At 37.5% G+C, this 13,410-nt stretch overlaps 1 protein-coding gene across 9 annotated transcripts in view; it reads left to right on the forward strand.

Moving 5' to 3' along the window:
• The first annotated feature begins 2,000 nt into the window (after positions 1-2,000).
• Positions 2,001-13,410, forward strand: part of dmxl2 (Dmx-like 2) — a 73,187-nt gene continuing 61,777 nt past the window's right edge. For 8 of the 9 annotated variants that reach the window (XM_084123706.1, XM_084123711.1, XM_084123708.1 and 5 more), the window contains exon 1: positions 2,001-2,415. In XM_084123706.1, coding sequence (XP_083979832.1) covers positions 2,329-2,415 — 87 coding nt within the window. In that variant the 5' untranslated portion in view covers positions 2,001-2,328. The remainder of the gene's footprint in view (positions 2,416-13,410) is intronic. The other variant, XM_084123712.1, reaches the window with a different exon arrangement.

Genomic DNA, 13,410 nt, shown 5'->3' on the forward strand with positions numbered 1-13,410 from the left:
CACATGATCACGCCCCCCCGGTCACTGAATCAGTTAGACTGAGCAAATGTGTGTGACAAGCTCTTCTCTTCGCTGCAGGTGTTTTCCTGTTGGTGCATATGGACATTTACACAATGCACAGATCATAGGCGGTTTCCATTAATACTTGCTTAGTCACTGATGTTGCATTGAACAGTATAAAATCAGCTTCAAAATGACACATTTATTGTTATAGTTCTCAGGCATATCTTAAAATCTTAAATAAATAATTGATAAAGGATGCAGTATCATGCAGAGTATTATTTTTAATGTCTTGTTTATGTGAATGTTGTGTACCAAGTCATGCAATCTTATTAATGTCCTGCATTATTGTGAATGTCATGTTATGTCATGAATTAGTGAGAATGTAATTTAATGTTACAAATGTCATGAAATGTTGTGAATAGCTTGTTATTATGAAGATGATTTAATGTCAACAATATTATGGCATGACTGTCAATGTGATGAATGTGATGTAATATTACAAATGTCATGAAATGTTGTGAATGGCATGTATTATGAATGTCATTTAGCGTTAAGAATGACTGTTAATGTTATAGGCCTACATTTCATCATGATGAGTCATTTAATGTTATTAATGTTGCATCATGTTTTGAATGTCATGCAATATTACAAATGGCATGTATTATTATGCATGTAATTTATCATGCCATAAATACAATGTCATGTAATGAATGTCATGCTATGCTATGAATGTATGAATGCCATGCACTGTTATGAAAGTCATGTAATGTTTGCTATGGTTTGAGCCAAGTGGTGTTATGTAGTTGTATAAATTACACATTATTATGAGTTTCATTTAATATTATTGTTTTATCATGTTTTGATGTCACAATGTTATGTCATATGATGTTGTGACTGGTATTATCATGAATGTCATTTAATATAAAGAATGCCATGCTATGACTGTCAGTGTCATAAATGTCATGACACGAATGCCAAAAATTATTATGAATGCTATAAGTCAATGTTGTAATATTATATAATATTTTGTGAATGCCTTTTTCTATATATTATATTTAATGTTATTGTCTTGTCATGTTATGAATGTCATATCATGACTGTCAATTGTGCAAATGTTATATAACATTATGAACTTCATGTAATGTTATGAATGTCATGTAACCTGTTTTCAGATCACACCAAACCGGCGCGTGCAGGGGTGTTGGGATTCCCTGTGCGTGATCAATTGTAGCGCTGAGTGTGAATATGGCCTTAATTCATCCAGGACTGTGTGAAATCATACATAATAACTCAGTTTCTTTATTATGTACCTGGGGTCTGTGTGATCTGTATTGAACAGGACCCACCGAACACCCCCGCATTTAATTTTCCTCACCCTCGCAGCTCACCGATCAATGACCGCGTGCATCAGACGCGTCACGCTCGTGCGCGCGCCACGAAAACATGGAAGCGCTTTTAATGCCCTAGATGTAGACACAGTAGAACGAGATAGTTGACATCCAAATTTACAATAATTAATGTCATAAAATCACAGCGTTTGTGTTTCGTCCGCAATTGTTCCAATATAATGAGTATAAACAGTTTAAACATTTACGTGAAAATTATTTATGGGAACACTACAATCATTGTAGAGATAATTAAGTGTCTTCCTCAAGGTCTCACGCGTGCAAAATAATAAACGCCCGTCGCCCATGAACAATGTGCACTCTCTCTATTATCCTCTTTAATATAATATGTGAAACCATCCAAGCACATATATCAACAATAATGAGACCGTTTGTGAACTAGGGGGCTGTAGAAAAGATAGAACTGTTTTTTGTTTTTTTTTGTTTTTTTACATTTTGCTTTTGAAACAATTATTATTATCACTATTATTATTATTAGTAGTAGTAGTATTCAAATCCTAACATTACCAATTCAAGTTTAATGTTTATGAAACTCTGTAGCCTCTGGTTGTTGTACATCTATACTCTCGCTGGCGTGGGGTCGCGCGCACGAGGAGCACGAGCGCCGCTGCGGTGATCGTGCCGCGCGCTCCAGTTTCAGCAGCAGCAGCGGGAGGAGAAACGTATAATCCGCTCGTTAATGTTGACAGCTACGCGACACGAGCGATTTTAACCGTTCTCTGCAGGAAAGTGGACAGCGGGACACGTATTTCAGCAGAGCCCGTGTGTGTTTAAACGCACGGGGTGTTTAGAGACGAATGAGCGGCTGCCAGGCCGGACGCGGGCGGATGGGATTCCCGGTCTAGATGGAGAGAAACCTGCTAGCGGGCGGAGAAGCGTCGCTGCTGTAAATAATTTAACGTCAGCTTGATCAACAAAAATGCATCTGCACCAGGTGCTGACGGGGGCCGTTAACCCAGGGGACTGCTGCTACTCCGTGGGAAGCGTCCACGACGTCCCGTTCACGGTGGGTGAGAAATAAACCTACGCGGCGCGTTATTTTACGCTTGTGCGTGATCGATGATCAAGCGTGACGCGTGTGCATGCTGCCTGTGGGCACCACCACCACCATCATCATCACCACCATCATCATCCTCATCATTCTCATGATGCGTGTATGAGTTCAGTGTGCCATCTGTCATCCTCAAGGTTATCCGCGGTGTGTGTGTCCCTGCAGATCAGTAACACACACGCACACCTGCAGTGTGTCTCTATCTATGCAAACTCTAACATGCACGATTGCATGACATGCAATGCATGTTTATATCTGGTTGCAATGCTCACTCATGATGATGATGATGGTGATGATGAAGATGCATAGCAGCAAAGGGTGATGATATTCGTTGGCACAACCTAGTTAGTCAGCCGCCTTGTACCTAGACAGCATCGGACGATCGTGATGCCCAGAATGCTGTCTATGGATGTTGTCCAGGTTGCTTAGTAGGTTATGAGACACTGCCATTGTGCCTGGATGTTGAGCCCATCAGCTGTGCACACAGTGACGTCAGAGAGTACAGTTGACAGGCCTGAGTCTCTAATGTAAAGACGCAATCACTGCATGATGTGCACTGTCAATGAATTAGTCCTGCATTAAGAATGTTTACTCATTTCTTTGCCTTTATTTGTTTTTGTACAACAAAAAGTGTTGCATAAATGTGTAGTGAACTTGGACACACACACACAAAAAAAATATGCACAAGAGAATGATTGCAGGACATGCATTGCATGTTTATATTAGCTATATTCTGGTGCTTATAGGAGGATGCTTGATGGAGCCCGATCAGGCTGTTTGCTTGTTTGGCATTAAAACTATAAAACATGCGAAATGTGATTCAGCAAGCTGTTTGGCAGCACTCCTATCTCGCCATTTCGATCTTTTGAGCTCATCGTGAAAGACTGCAGTGATCAGCGCTGGAATATTACTGGCTGCTCAATATCTGCTGTCAAATATGGCGTAGATCAGAAGACGATTGTGTTTTTTAAAAATGTCTTTTTAAGGAAAGGTGGTCTGATGTGGACTTTTTGATTTGTCAGTCAGCGGCTTCCACAGAGAAGACATGAGAACTGAAACTTGCAATTCAATCTGAACATATCTCTGTGGTTTCACACAGCTTCTCCATCAGAAAGTACACACACATGCTTCCACATGATTAGGTCAGTTTGGACAGTTCAGGAGATCAGTATCTCCTGGGAAATGATTGTCATTAGCTTTCGCAATAGCTGTGTTTGGGCAATTATAGGTGCTGGGAAATTCCTGTTGTGTGAAACTTTTTTTTTTTTTTACTTTTTTGTTCAAAGGCCCATTGTTGTCCAAAGCAATATTCAAAAATGTAATGAAGACAAAGCTGTTTTTTTTTTTTTAAGGAACAGAAACTGGAAATATGGATAAATTAAATTTAGGGATGCACCGGTATGAAAATTTTGGCCGATAACCGATAATTCTTTATATTTGAAAGCAGATAACCGATTATATATTGGCCAATAAATCTAAATCCAAATTTTTATATAGCCTAATTTTGGAGAACCTGATTACAAAAACAAAAGTCTCACCATTTAAAGCCATGTCCCAAACACACAATTATAATGTTCTCATTATACTTTTATGTAGCCTATATGACCTTATCTGTATTTTCCTTTTTTCAAATGTGATTCCAATCTTATTTCAAGCAATTAAAAAAAAAATAATCGCTTTAATATATTGGCCAAATTTTCTTATCTGGCCCAATAACGATAACATCAAAAATTAACATCAGCCGATGCCGATATATCGTGCATCCCTAATTAAATTAACACAATTTATTTTGTGATTTCAGTTTACATTTTGATTTCGAGTTAAATTGTTTTAATATAAATCATTTATAAATGTAATAAATAATATGAATTTCATCTTGTAGCTCTATCAGATGTTTACTGATTGAAGGTTTTGAGAAACACTGGTCTAAATAGGAAGTTGATATCATGTGATCTGACATGCTATTTGGAGAAAACATTGTGCAATTAATTAATATTTTTACTTTTAAACTAATACTTTTTAAAGTTATCATAACTTTGTCAGAATCATTTTTTTAGAGATGGTTAGCAGTTATATGACCTATAGACCAATTATTTATACACACTGGTTAAGTTTTTTTTAATGTTTTTGAAAATATGTTCTTATACTCAAGGCTGCAGTTATTTTTTACTGTATGTAAAAACATTAGCCTAATATTGTGAAATATTATTACAATATTTAAGGACTGATTTCTGTTTGAATACATTTATGTTGTGAAATATTATTTATTCTGTGACAGCAAAGCTGAATTTCCAGCATCATTGCTCCAGTCTTCAATGTCACATGATCCTTCAGAAACCATTCCAATATGCTGATTTGGTGCTCAGTTATTAATTATGGTTCTTTATTGCTGCTTAATTAGTTGGAAACTGTACATGCATTGATTTTTTTTTTTTTTTTGTTGAATACAATTCAAATGAGCATTTATTTGAAATATAAATATTTTGTAAAATATAAATCTTTTTGCCTTGTTGAATAAAAGTATGGAATGCTAGTGTATCTCAGTTTCCAAAAAAAGGCTGCAGTGGCTGCTAAATATCCTTCTATCACAGGAATAACTTACATTTTAAATATATATTAAAATACCAAAACAGTCCTTTTAAATTGTTATAATATTTCACTATATTATTGTTTTTTACTGCATTATTCATCAAATAAAGGGATCCTTGGTGAGCATAAGATACTTCTTTGAAAAATCTTAAGTATTCCAAACTTTAGTATTCCATTAATTGTGATTCATTTAATTCATAAATCATGATGCCAGTTTTTGTCAAGAAATATTCCCAAATTAAAATATTTTGAAGACATTATATTATCGTAGCAGAGGAGTAAAGCATTGAGTATATAAAAAGACTCAGCGCTGGGTGTGTGAGAGTTGTCAGTCTCACTTTTCGGGTGTCAAGCCTTTTGAACTCTGTGGCTTCCTGCTTACCAACCACAGCGTGAGGCTTGCACATGATATGGTAAACTCACAGGCTGTCAAACAAGGAACATATTTTATCTTTTCATTATCTTTTGCTGTTTTGCAAGGAGAAGCGGTTTGTTTGGGCTTGTGGAGTGGTGGATCGTAGTGTGTGTTTGTGTAGGAATGGCAGTTGTCATTAGACATGGCATGAAAATGCAGCCCAGCGTGTGTGTCTGAATATCTTACACTCACGCCATACTCGAGGCTGACACACACTTCCACTCCTGCAGACGCCTCATCCTGAGGCCTGCTGGGATCATTAACCAGCATGAGCCAAGGGTGGATCATAGCACTAGAGGATTTCTATGCCTTTGGGTTTTATTTGAGTGCTGAAACCTCACTGGAATAAGATTTCATCAACAATTGCAACATTCAGATATCTGGGCTCTAGACTGTGACTAAATGGTTATTTTGTGACCTTTTTCCCCCCTGAATTTTGTTAGAGGTCGTGCTGGTGCCACTAACAATTTACCTAACTGATAAGCGCTGCCATTTCTGTTGCATTAGAGAAACATTAAGTGACAAACGTACTTAAAGCAGGATGAAACTCGTTTGAACCGTAAACTGATAATCACGATTAATTAATAATTACACGATTACTTTAAAAATTAAAATTGCGATTATTAATCATGATTATTTTCATTTGAAGAAAAAAAGACGCGATATGTGAAATGAACTTCAATACATTATACATTTACATTTTTATATATATATAAAATATATATATATATGTATATGTGTGTGTGTGTGTGTGATGAAGTTAATTTCACATATCGCGTCTTCTTTAACAGCCTACACCCACCTAGCAGGCCTGTAGGTGGCACATGGACTTCATTTAACCAACTATGATAGCTTCATCACACGGGAAATCAATAAGTCAACTTAAAGGGGTCATTGGATGCATATAAATGTTTCTTTGTAGTGTGTGGACAACAACCATACAATGAAAAAATTCCATTCTCTCCTTTTTTATCCTCAAAAAGTCTAAACACTCTCAATTAACAAGCCGTTTGGATTTTCTGAGCAATATGATGTCATATCGCTCATGCTCCGCCCACGATCGCCGACGGACTGCCCCGTATTAGCATATTTGCCCTCAGCCATTAGTATACTGTCCGCCAAAGCAGCACTTTGGCTGCGTTCCAGTCCAAAATTGTCATGCCCTTCACTCGCTAACTTCCCTCCGTCTCGTTCACTCAGATGTACGTCATTGCTCACGTTGCACGAGTGCCCACTACTGGTGGATACTGCAATGGGCTGAACTGGAACGCCCTAAGCCCTTGATCACTTGTAATCAGCTATGGAGTTGATTTATTATTTACATTATTTTTTCCTTTAAGAATTTGTTTAATGCAGCATCCAAATGTTTATAGGTGTGTTTGGTTTTTTTAAAATTTAAAAAGAATTATAATTAATATATCATAGAGTTGTTTGTTGTGGTGGTGATTAGACGAGATATGTGGTGACGTCACAATCGTACTGCATTGTGGGACATATAGGTGCCTGAAGTGTACATATGAAGTAGACTCGCTCCCTCTGTCAAAATCGAGGGAACGAGGGTCTGTCCATATAAACTTCCCTCGTCCACTTCACGAAGTGGAACGCACTTCAAAATGGCGGCAGGGATTCCCCCGAGGGGAAGTGCTTAGGGAAGTTCGCAAGTGCGTGTCTAAAAGTGGACTGGAACGCAGCCCTAATGTGTCTTGTGTGACACCCCCCATGGAAGAGAGGGGTGGGGTGAGCAGTTGCTCATTACCATTTAAAGAGACATGCACCGAAACGGGTCGCTGTAAACAGAGCTGTTTTTGAGGAGGTAAAAAGGGTGTTGTTTTACACAACCATTGAGGAATTTTAACCAAAGTATGTTACAAACTTTACATGAAGACCCTAAAGAATCATACCAACTTGTGGAAACTGCATCCGATGACCCCTTTAAGTTAGTCAAATGTGCATTTCCAATAGACAAAACGTAATGCATTAATAATACCCCTCGGCACCTTAGTGCTACCAAATCAGGTGCTGGCGCTGTAGAACTTGCTTTCAAATGTTATTCTGGAGCCCTGGATATGTTTGAAAAATGTAATTATGGCTCGTGTCTGCCAGTACACATGAGCTGATGTTTATCACTGCGCTTATGAAGCATTGCATAACAAGCTGCCGTGCTTCCGGGTTTTTTTAGACAAGCAGGTTGTATAGATGTTGACATGACCAGTGCTGTGGTTTTCTATGGGATTTTTTAAGGGATAGTTGAAAATGAATATTCTGTCATTATTTACTCCCCCCCTCATGTCATCCAAAACCATAGGACTTTTGTTCAGCTTCAAAACACAAATGAAGATATTTTTAATAAAACGTAAAAATTTCTGCATTGATAGTCCATGCAGCCAAAGCTTCAAAAAGTTCATAAAGACATACTAAACATCAACCATATGAATTAAGCGGTTTAATTTAAGTCTTCTAAAGACTTTATATGATGAACTGATTTAATTTAAGCTTTTATTCACATATAAACATTGATCAATGCACATCAGTAGGTTGTTCTTCCTTTGATCCATAGATAGGCTAAAGGTTGAAATCTCTACACAACTAGGTTAAAGGAATATTCCAGATTTTTTTCAGCGTATTGTTAATGGACAGCAAATGTGGCCTAATGTCGATTACCTTAGAAATAATTTGTGTCTCAGTGTTATATATCACAACTGTCACACTGTTTTAAAGTATAACCAAAGTGCTTACACATTATTTTGCATGAGACTGGTTTGATAAAACTACTTACCAAACCAGTCTGTACAAAGTTATAGTCTTTCACTTTTACTTTCGGTAAAACATAAAATAAACCTGGCTTGTTGATACCAGGAAGAGACAAGTGATTGTTTCAGCATAAAGTACCTAGAGCAAATAGTAACTACGGGAATTTTGTTGGTAGTGCAACCAAAAGAAGAAAGGCAGCCCCACCACAAAAGTAGATTTTTTTTTTTTTTTTTTTTTACTGAAATATTAATTTTCAAACATGGTAAAGTTGAATAGATGATGTTTGTTTATTAGTTGATCTGCTCTTGTTTGTTGACTGAGCCATCTGAGTTCAGTGTACGGTGTATTAAAGATGATACTTTACAAATGAAGGTCTTTTAGTGTTTAAACAGTGCTGCTAATGTTTGTCAGTAGCTGTTAACGTACTGTGGAATAGCCCTTTATGAGATTAAAGCGTTCGGTTGGACTAGTCTTGAGCTCTGAAGGGTATTACAAACACTGCACACATGTCGGATCAGGAATGCTGACAGGCATGCAGAGCCGAATCGGGCAGGATGAGTCGATTTGTCTTCTCCCAGAGGATCATGTCCTCTCAGATTGATGAATGATGTCTTGCTCTAGTCGTGTTCAGTCTCACAGTGTCTCATGAATGATATTTTACCGCACTGAACACACACACATTGTCTGGAATGATACAGGTACACATATTTGTTACATGGTTTGGTTCTGTTTCCTAGTGGTTTTTCTAGTGTTTTCTACTATATTCTGCTTATTGAGTTCTATTAAAGTCCCTTTTAAGGAAAGTCTGTTCACTCGGCGGCCATATTTGCTACGCCTCCGGGCAGCTATTTTGGGCATCCAAGACCAAGTCCTATCTATTTGAGTGGGGGAATCCTTAAATCTCAAAAACTGCTTGCCGAACTCAAAATTAAATAACATTCAAATCAGCAACAAAATCTGACATGAACTGTCCCATACATTTTGTTTCTTATGCTCAAATAAAAAATAATCATTTCAGGCTAGACGAGCCAATGCGCATATGCAGTCATAAGCGAGTCTCAGGTTTCTATGGGAACTGGAGCTTCTAATGGCAGCTGCATTGACTTACTTTATCAATCAGTGATTGGCTCTTTTACTTATAAGGCGGGACGCATTCTGCCATATTGCAATTGTAGTTTCTCCCATTCATTAGTAATAGGAGTGAACTGTCTTTGTATATATAGTCTTTGGTTCAGTCAGTTTGAGTTCAGCCTAGCTAATTTGATCTTAAATTGAGTTCAAATGAGTTAAGTTCAACTGTGTTGAGATTATTTTATTTTAGCAGGATTGCTGCGGTAGGTGGTGTTACACTGTGTTCGGCCATACACCCATTACATTACTTCCCACCATGGCACTGCCCCTTCAGTCATTTTTCTTTTTTATAGAAATAAAAACCATTTAGTTCATTTGGACAATGGACGCTACAGTTATAAACTGAAAGACTCTGCTCTGCTGAATACGACACAAGCTGCAGTGTCGCAGCACTATATACTTCGTAAATTTTGTGTTTGGGAATACAAAATATTCATATCTTTTTTTCTTAGAAAATAATAAGAAAAAAGCGGTTAACATGAATTTTATTCTTCAGAATGTTTTGTGAAATGGAATTAGGCTATATGTTCATATTATAAGGGTTTCTCTGTTTTCTGTGCACACACACCTCATACTGCTGTGAGTGTTTGCTCAGTCGTGTCTATAATGGGAATATATAAAGCTCATTTTGAGCTTGTTTGCTTTCAGTACCTCTGTGCTCTCTTCCCATTAATAAGTCATAGAGAGGATGAGCACATGCACACACACACACACACACACACACACACACACAGCTCAGAACAACAGGTGCAGCATTCGGCTTTTCAGTCTGGACTGATTAATGGCTTGTGGCAACCTGTGTGTGCATGTGTGTTTACATTGTACCAATTATGTACTGCTTACTACTGCATAAGATTATAGTGCACATAGGCCTAGTTTTATTTTTAAATAAAATTTGGTCACATGACCTCATTACGTTAGTGAGTACGTCCCATTATCATCTAAAATGTTATTTTGCAGTTTGAGCCTTTGAACAGTTGATTAAAAAGTAGGGTTGGGAATCCAAAATGGATTCCAATTCTGGAATCAGATATTTAAGGTCAGGATTTTGGATACTTGTTATAAAATTACAATTTTGATTCCTGTTATCGATTCCTTTGTGTGGATTTTAATATGACTTTAAACCGGTCAAACGCAAGAAGACCCGCGTGCTGTTTTGTGTGCTGCACACACATCCAAAACGTGCGCACAGAAGGCCGCCTCTTATACTGGGTGCTTCTAATTTTTAATTTGTGCATCCTTGCTTCCTTCTCTCGCGTCTCAGCTCCACCCTCTCTTAGGATGCGAGGGAAGGCTTCAAGGAAATAAAATGAGAATGGAGGAATCGAAGGAAAGCTTATGTATATTGGAATATTCTTGATCATTCGAGCGTCACTTCAAAGCATCATCTGCTGTGCTCAAAGGATCTGCCCTTATGTTGGTGAAGTTTGGTTATTTCAAAAAATCGTAATAAATAATAACGTCAGATGCCCTGTTGAAATATGTGAGATGTATGGTTTATTCAAACTGCAAAGGAAAAGCATAAATTCAAATTATTGACACAGATGTAAAGGGGGAAGAGAATTTATGGGTCAGGTTTCTCAACAAGAAAGACTTCTGTGCATAGGATACAGCTGTGCAGCTTCGCTCATAGCTCATCTGGAAGCTTCCTCACTCCTCGCCTCCTCGCGGTGCAATTAGAGAATTGAGTTGTCCTTCAAGATGGCTTTCTTTGATCGGTTTCCAGGTCATACGATGGAGGACTGAGGAGCAAGGAAACGAGGAAGCATCAATTGTATTATTGAGTAGCACCCACTGTATAGTGACGATACTGAACTGAGTTCTTTTTTTGCACTTGAACGGACAAGTACACTCAAAAATATGTCAAAATGTTCTCGTAAACATAGTCGGTTATATCTTAAATGGGTCATGAACTGCATTGTTTTATAATGTTTCCTGTGGTGCACTTAGTATGATTTTTACATAACAAATTGTCATAATTTAGCAATAAAAGGCATTTTTCCTACCCTATATTTTAGCCCTCTGATTTGAATGCTCTGTTTTAATTAATAATAATAATAATTTGTTACATTTATATAGTGCTTTTCTGGGTACTCAAAGTGCTTTACATAGAAGGGGGAATCTCCTCAACCACCACCAATGTGCAGCATCCACCTGGATGATGAGACAGCAGCCATATTGGGCCAGATAGTCCACCACACACCAGCTTATTGGTGGAGAGGAGACCTTGAAGCCTATCAGTGTATATGGGGATGATTAGGAGGCCATGATGGATAGAGGCCAATGGGCAAATTTGGCCAGGATGCCGGGGTTAAACCCCTAGTCTTTTTCCGAAGGACATCCTGGGATTTTTAATGACCACAGAGAGTCAGGACCTCGGTTTAAAGTCTCATCCGAAGGATGGTGCTCTTTGACAGTATAGTATCCCCATCACTTTACTGGGGCGTTAGGACCCACACAGACCACAGGGTGAGCACCTCTACTGGCCTCACTAACACCTCTTCCAGCAGCAACCTAGTTTTCCCAGGAGGTCTCCCATCCAGGTACTGACCAGGCTCAGCCCTGCTTAGCTTCAGTGGGAAACCAGTCTTGGGCTACAGGGTGATATGGCTGCTGATTAAGCTGGTTTAAGGAGCGTGTCTGCTGTGAGACTTCAGTGTAAACGCCCACTGCTGTGATTAGCTAACATCTTTTGAATGTGAAATAGCTTTTAAAAGAAAGTATTAAATGTTTAACTCTCTTGAAAACTTTTAGAATGCTTTTACTACTTACTACTTCTAAAGTAATTACTTTTACTTTAGAATGCTCTCAAGGTTAACTAATCGTGAAAAGTGTTGATTATAGCATTATATTTAGATTGTGGCATGAAAGGTTGCAGTGATGAGCATTGTTGCCAATCACAGGCATGTTGATCGCATGAATGTGCGTCATTGCAACTCGATTTCTGCACACTAACAAATGCCTTCATCATAACTAATAGTGAAAACAGAATGTAAATAAGAGATTTGTTGAGTATTACGGGAGTTTGTTTGTTGCAGTCGCAGTTTGATTGACAGCTCTATCGATTGTGAAGGGAGTGTTCTTTGATCGCGTTCTATATATAATTTAATCACAGTTTAACAGATTATTTTCATCTTACTAAGAGAAACAGTGTGAAGTTAACCGTTTACTCACTGGTTTGATTTACAGACACAGATAAAGAATATCTGACTGTACATGCATCATTACATATCAGAAATCACTGGTCACAGATCAGGCATTAGAATTAACAGTTCCTTACATGCAACATACTTACATGTAATATACTTCGCATACTTGCATTACTGTCGAGTCCATATCGTAAAAGTCTGTGCCGAAATTGCAACTGAAATGTACAGGATATTCTTATAGTATGATGACCTCTTATACTGTATGTCAAAAGCTCAAGGAAAATTTGATTTCTCAGTTCATGACCTCTTTAAGTGAACGTAAATAGTTAAAAAAAAATGCATAGCAGTATATTGGATCCGTGCAGCTCTTAAAGTGACAGCAGCCTAATATTCTTGCTGCTGTCTCTATAATAACGTTTATCAAACTGCAAAAGGCAAAAAGAAAATTCATTCGTTGTTCTTGACTGAATAACTTTTGTATCTGTATTTGTAATGTGTATTTTATTTATAAAGTGGAGTGTTATTTTACATTAGATTTACAGTATCTGTACCTGAATACCTGAAAATCTTCAGATCTTTCAGTTGTATATTTGTGCGATTTGCTAATTTGTTTATTTGTTCTTTTTTAATTACTGTTCACTTATCTTTAATAATGCTTTAAATTTATATTAGTTGTTTTTGCCATGGTATTTTTTAAAACATAGGCAAACATTCCTTGTGTAAGTGTTATATTTTCAATGAGACCTAGAATAAAAGTGAATTATATCTTACTTTTTTTTTTACCTTATTGGAATCGAAATTAGGAATCGATGAGCAGAATTGAAATCAATAAGCAGAATCGGAATCGTTGAAATTCAAACGATACTCAACCTTATTAAAATGTAAACACATTGTCACATTAGACATAGAATGTCG

This window comes from Abramis brama, assembly GCF_963993115.1.
Source record: "Abramis brama genome assembly, chromosome: 9".
Taxonomy (NCBI): Eukaryota; Metazoa; Chordata; class Actinopteri; order Cypriniformes; family Leuciscidae; genus Abramis; species Abramis brama.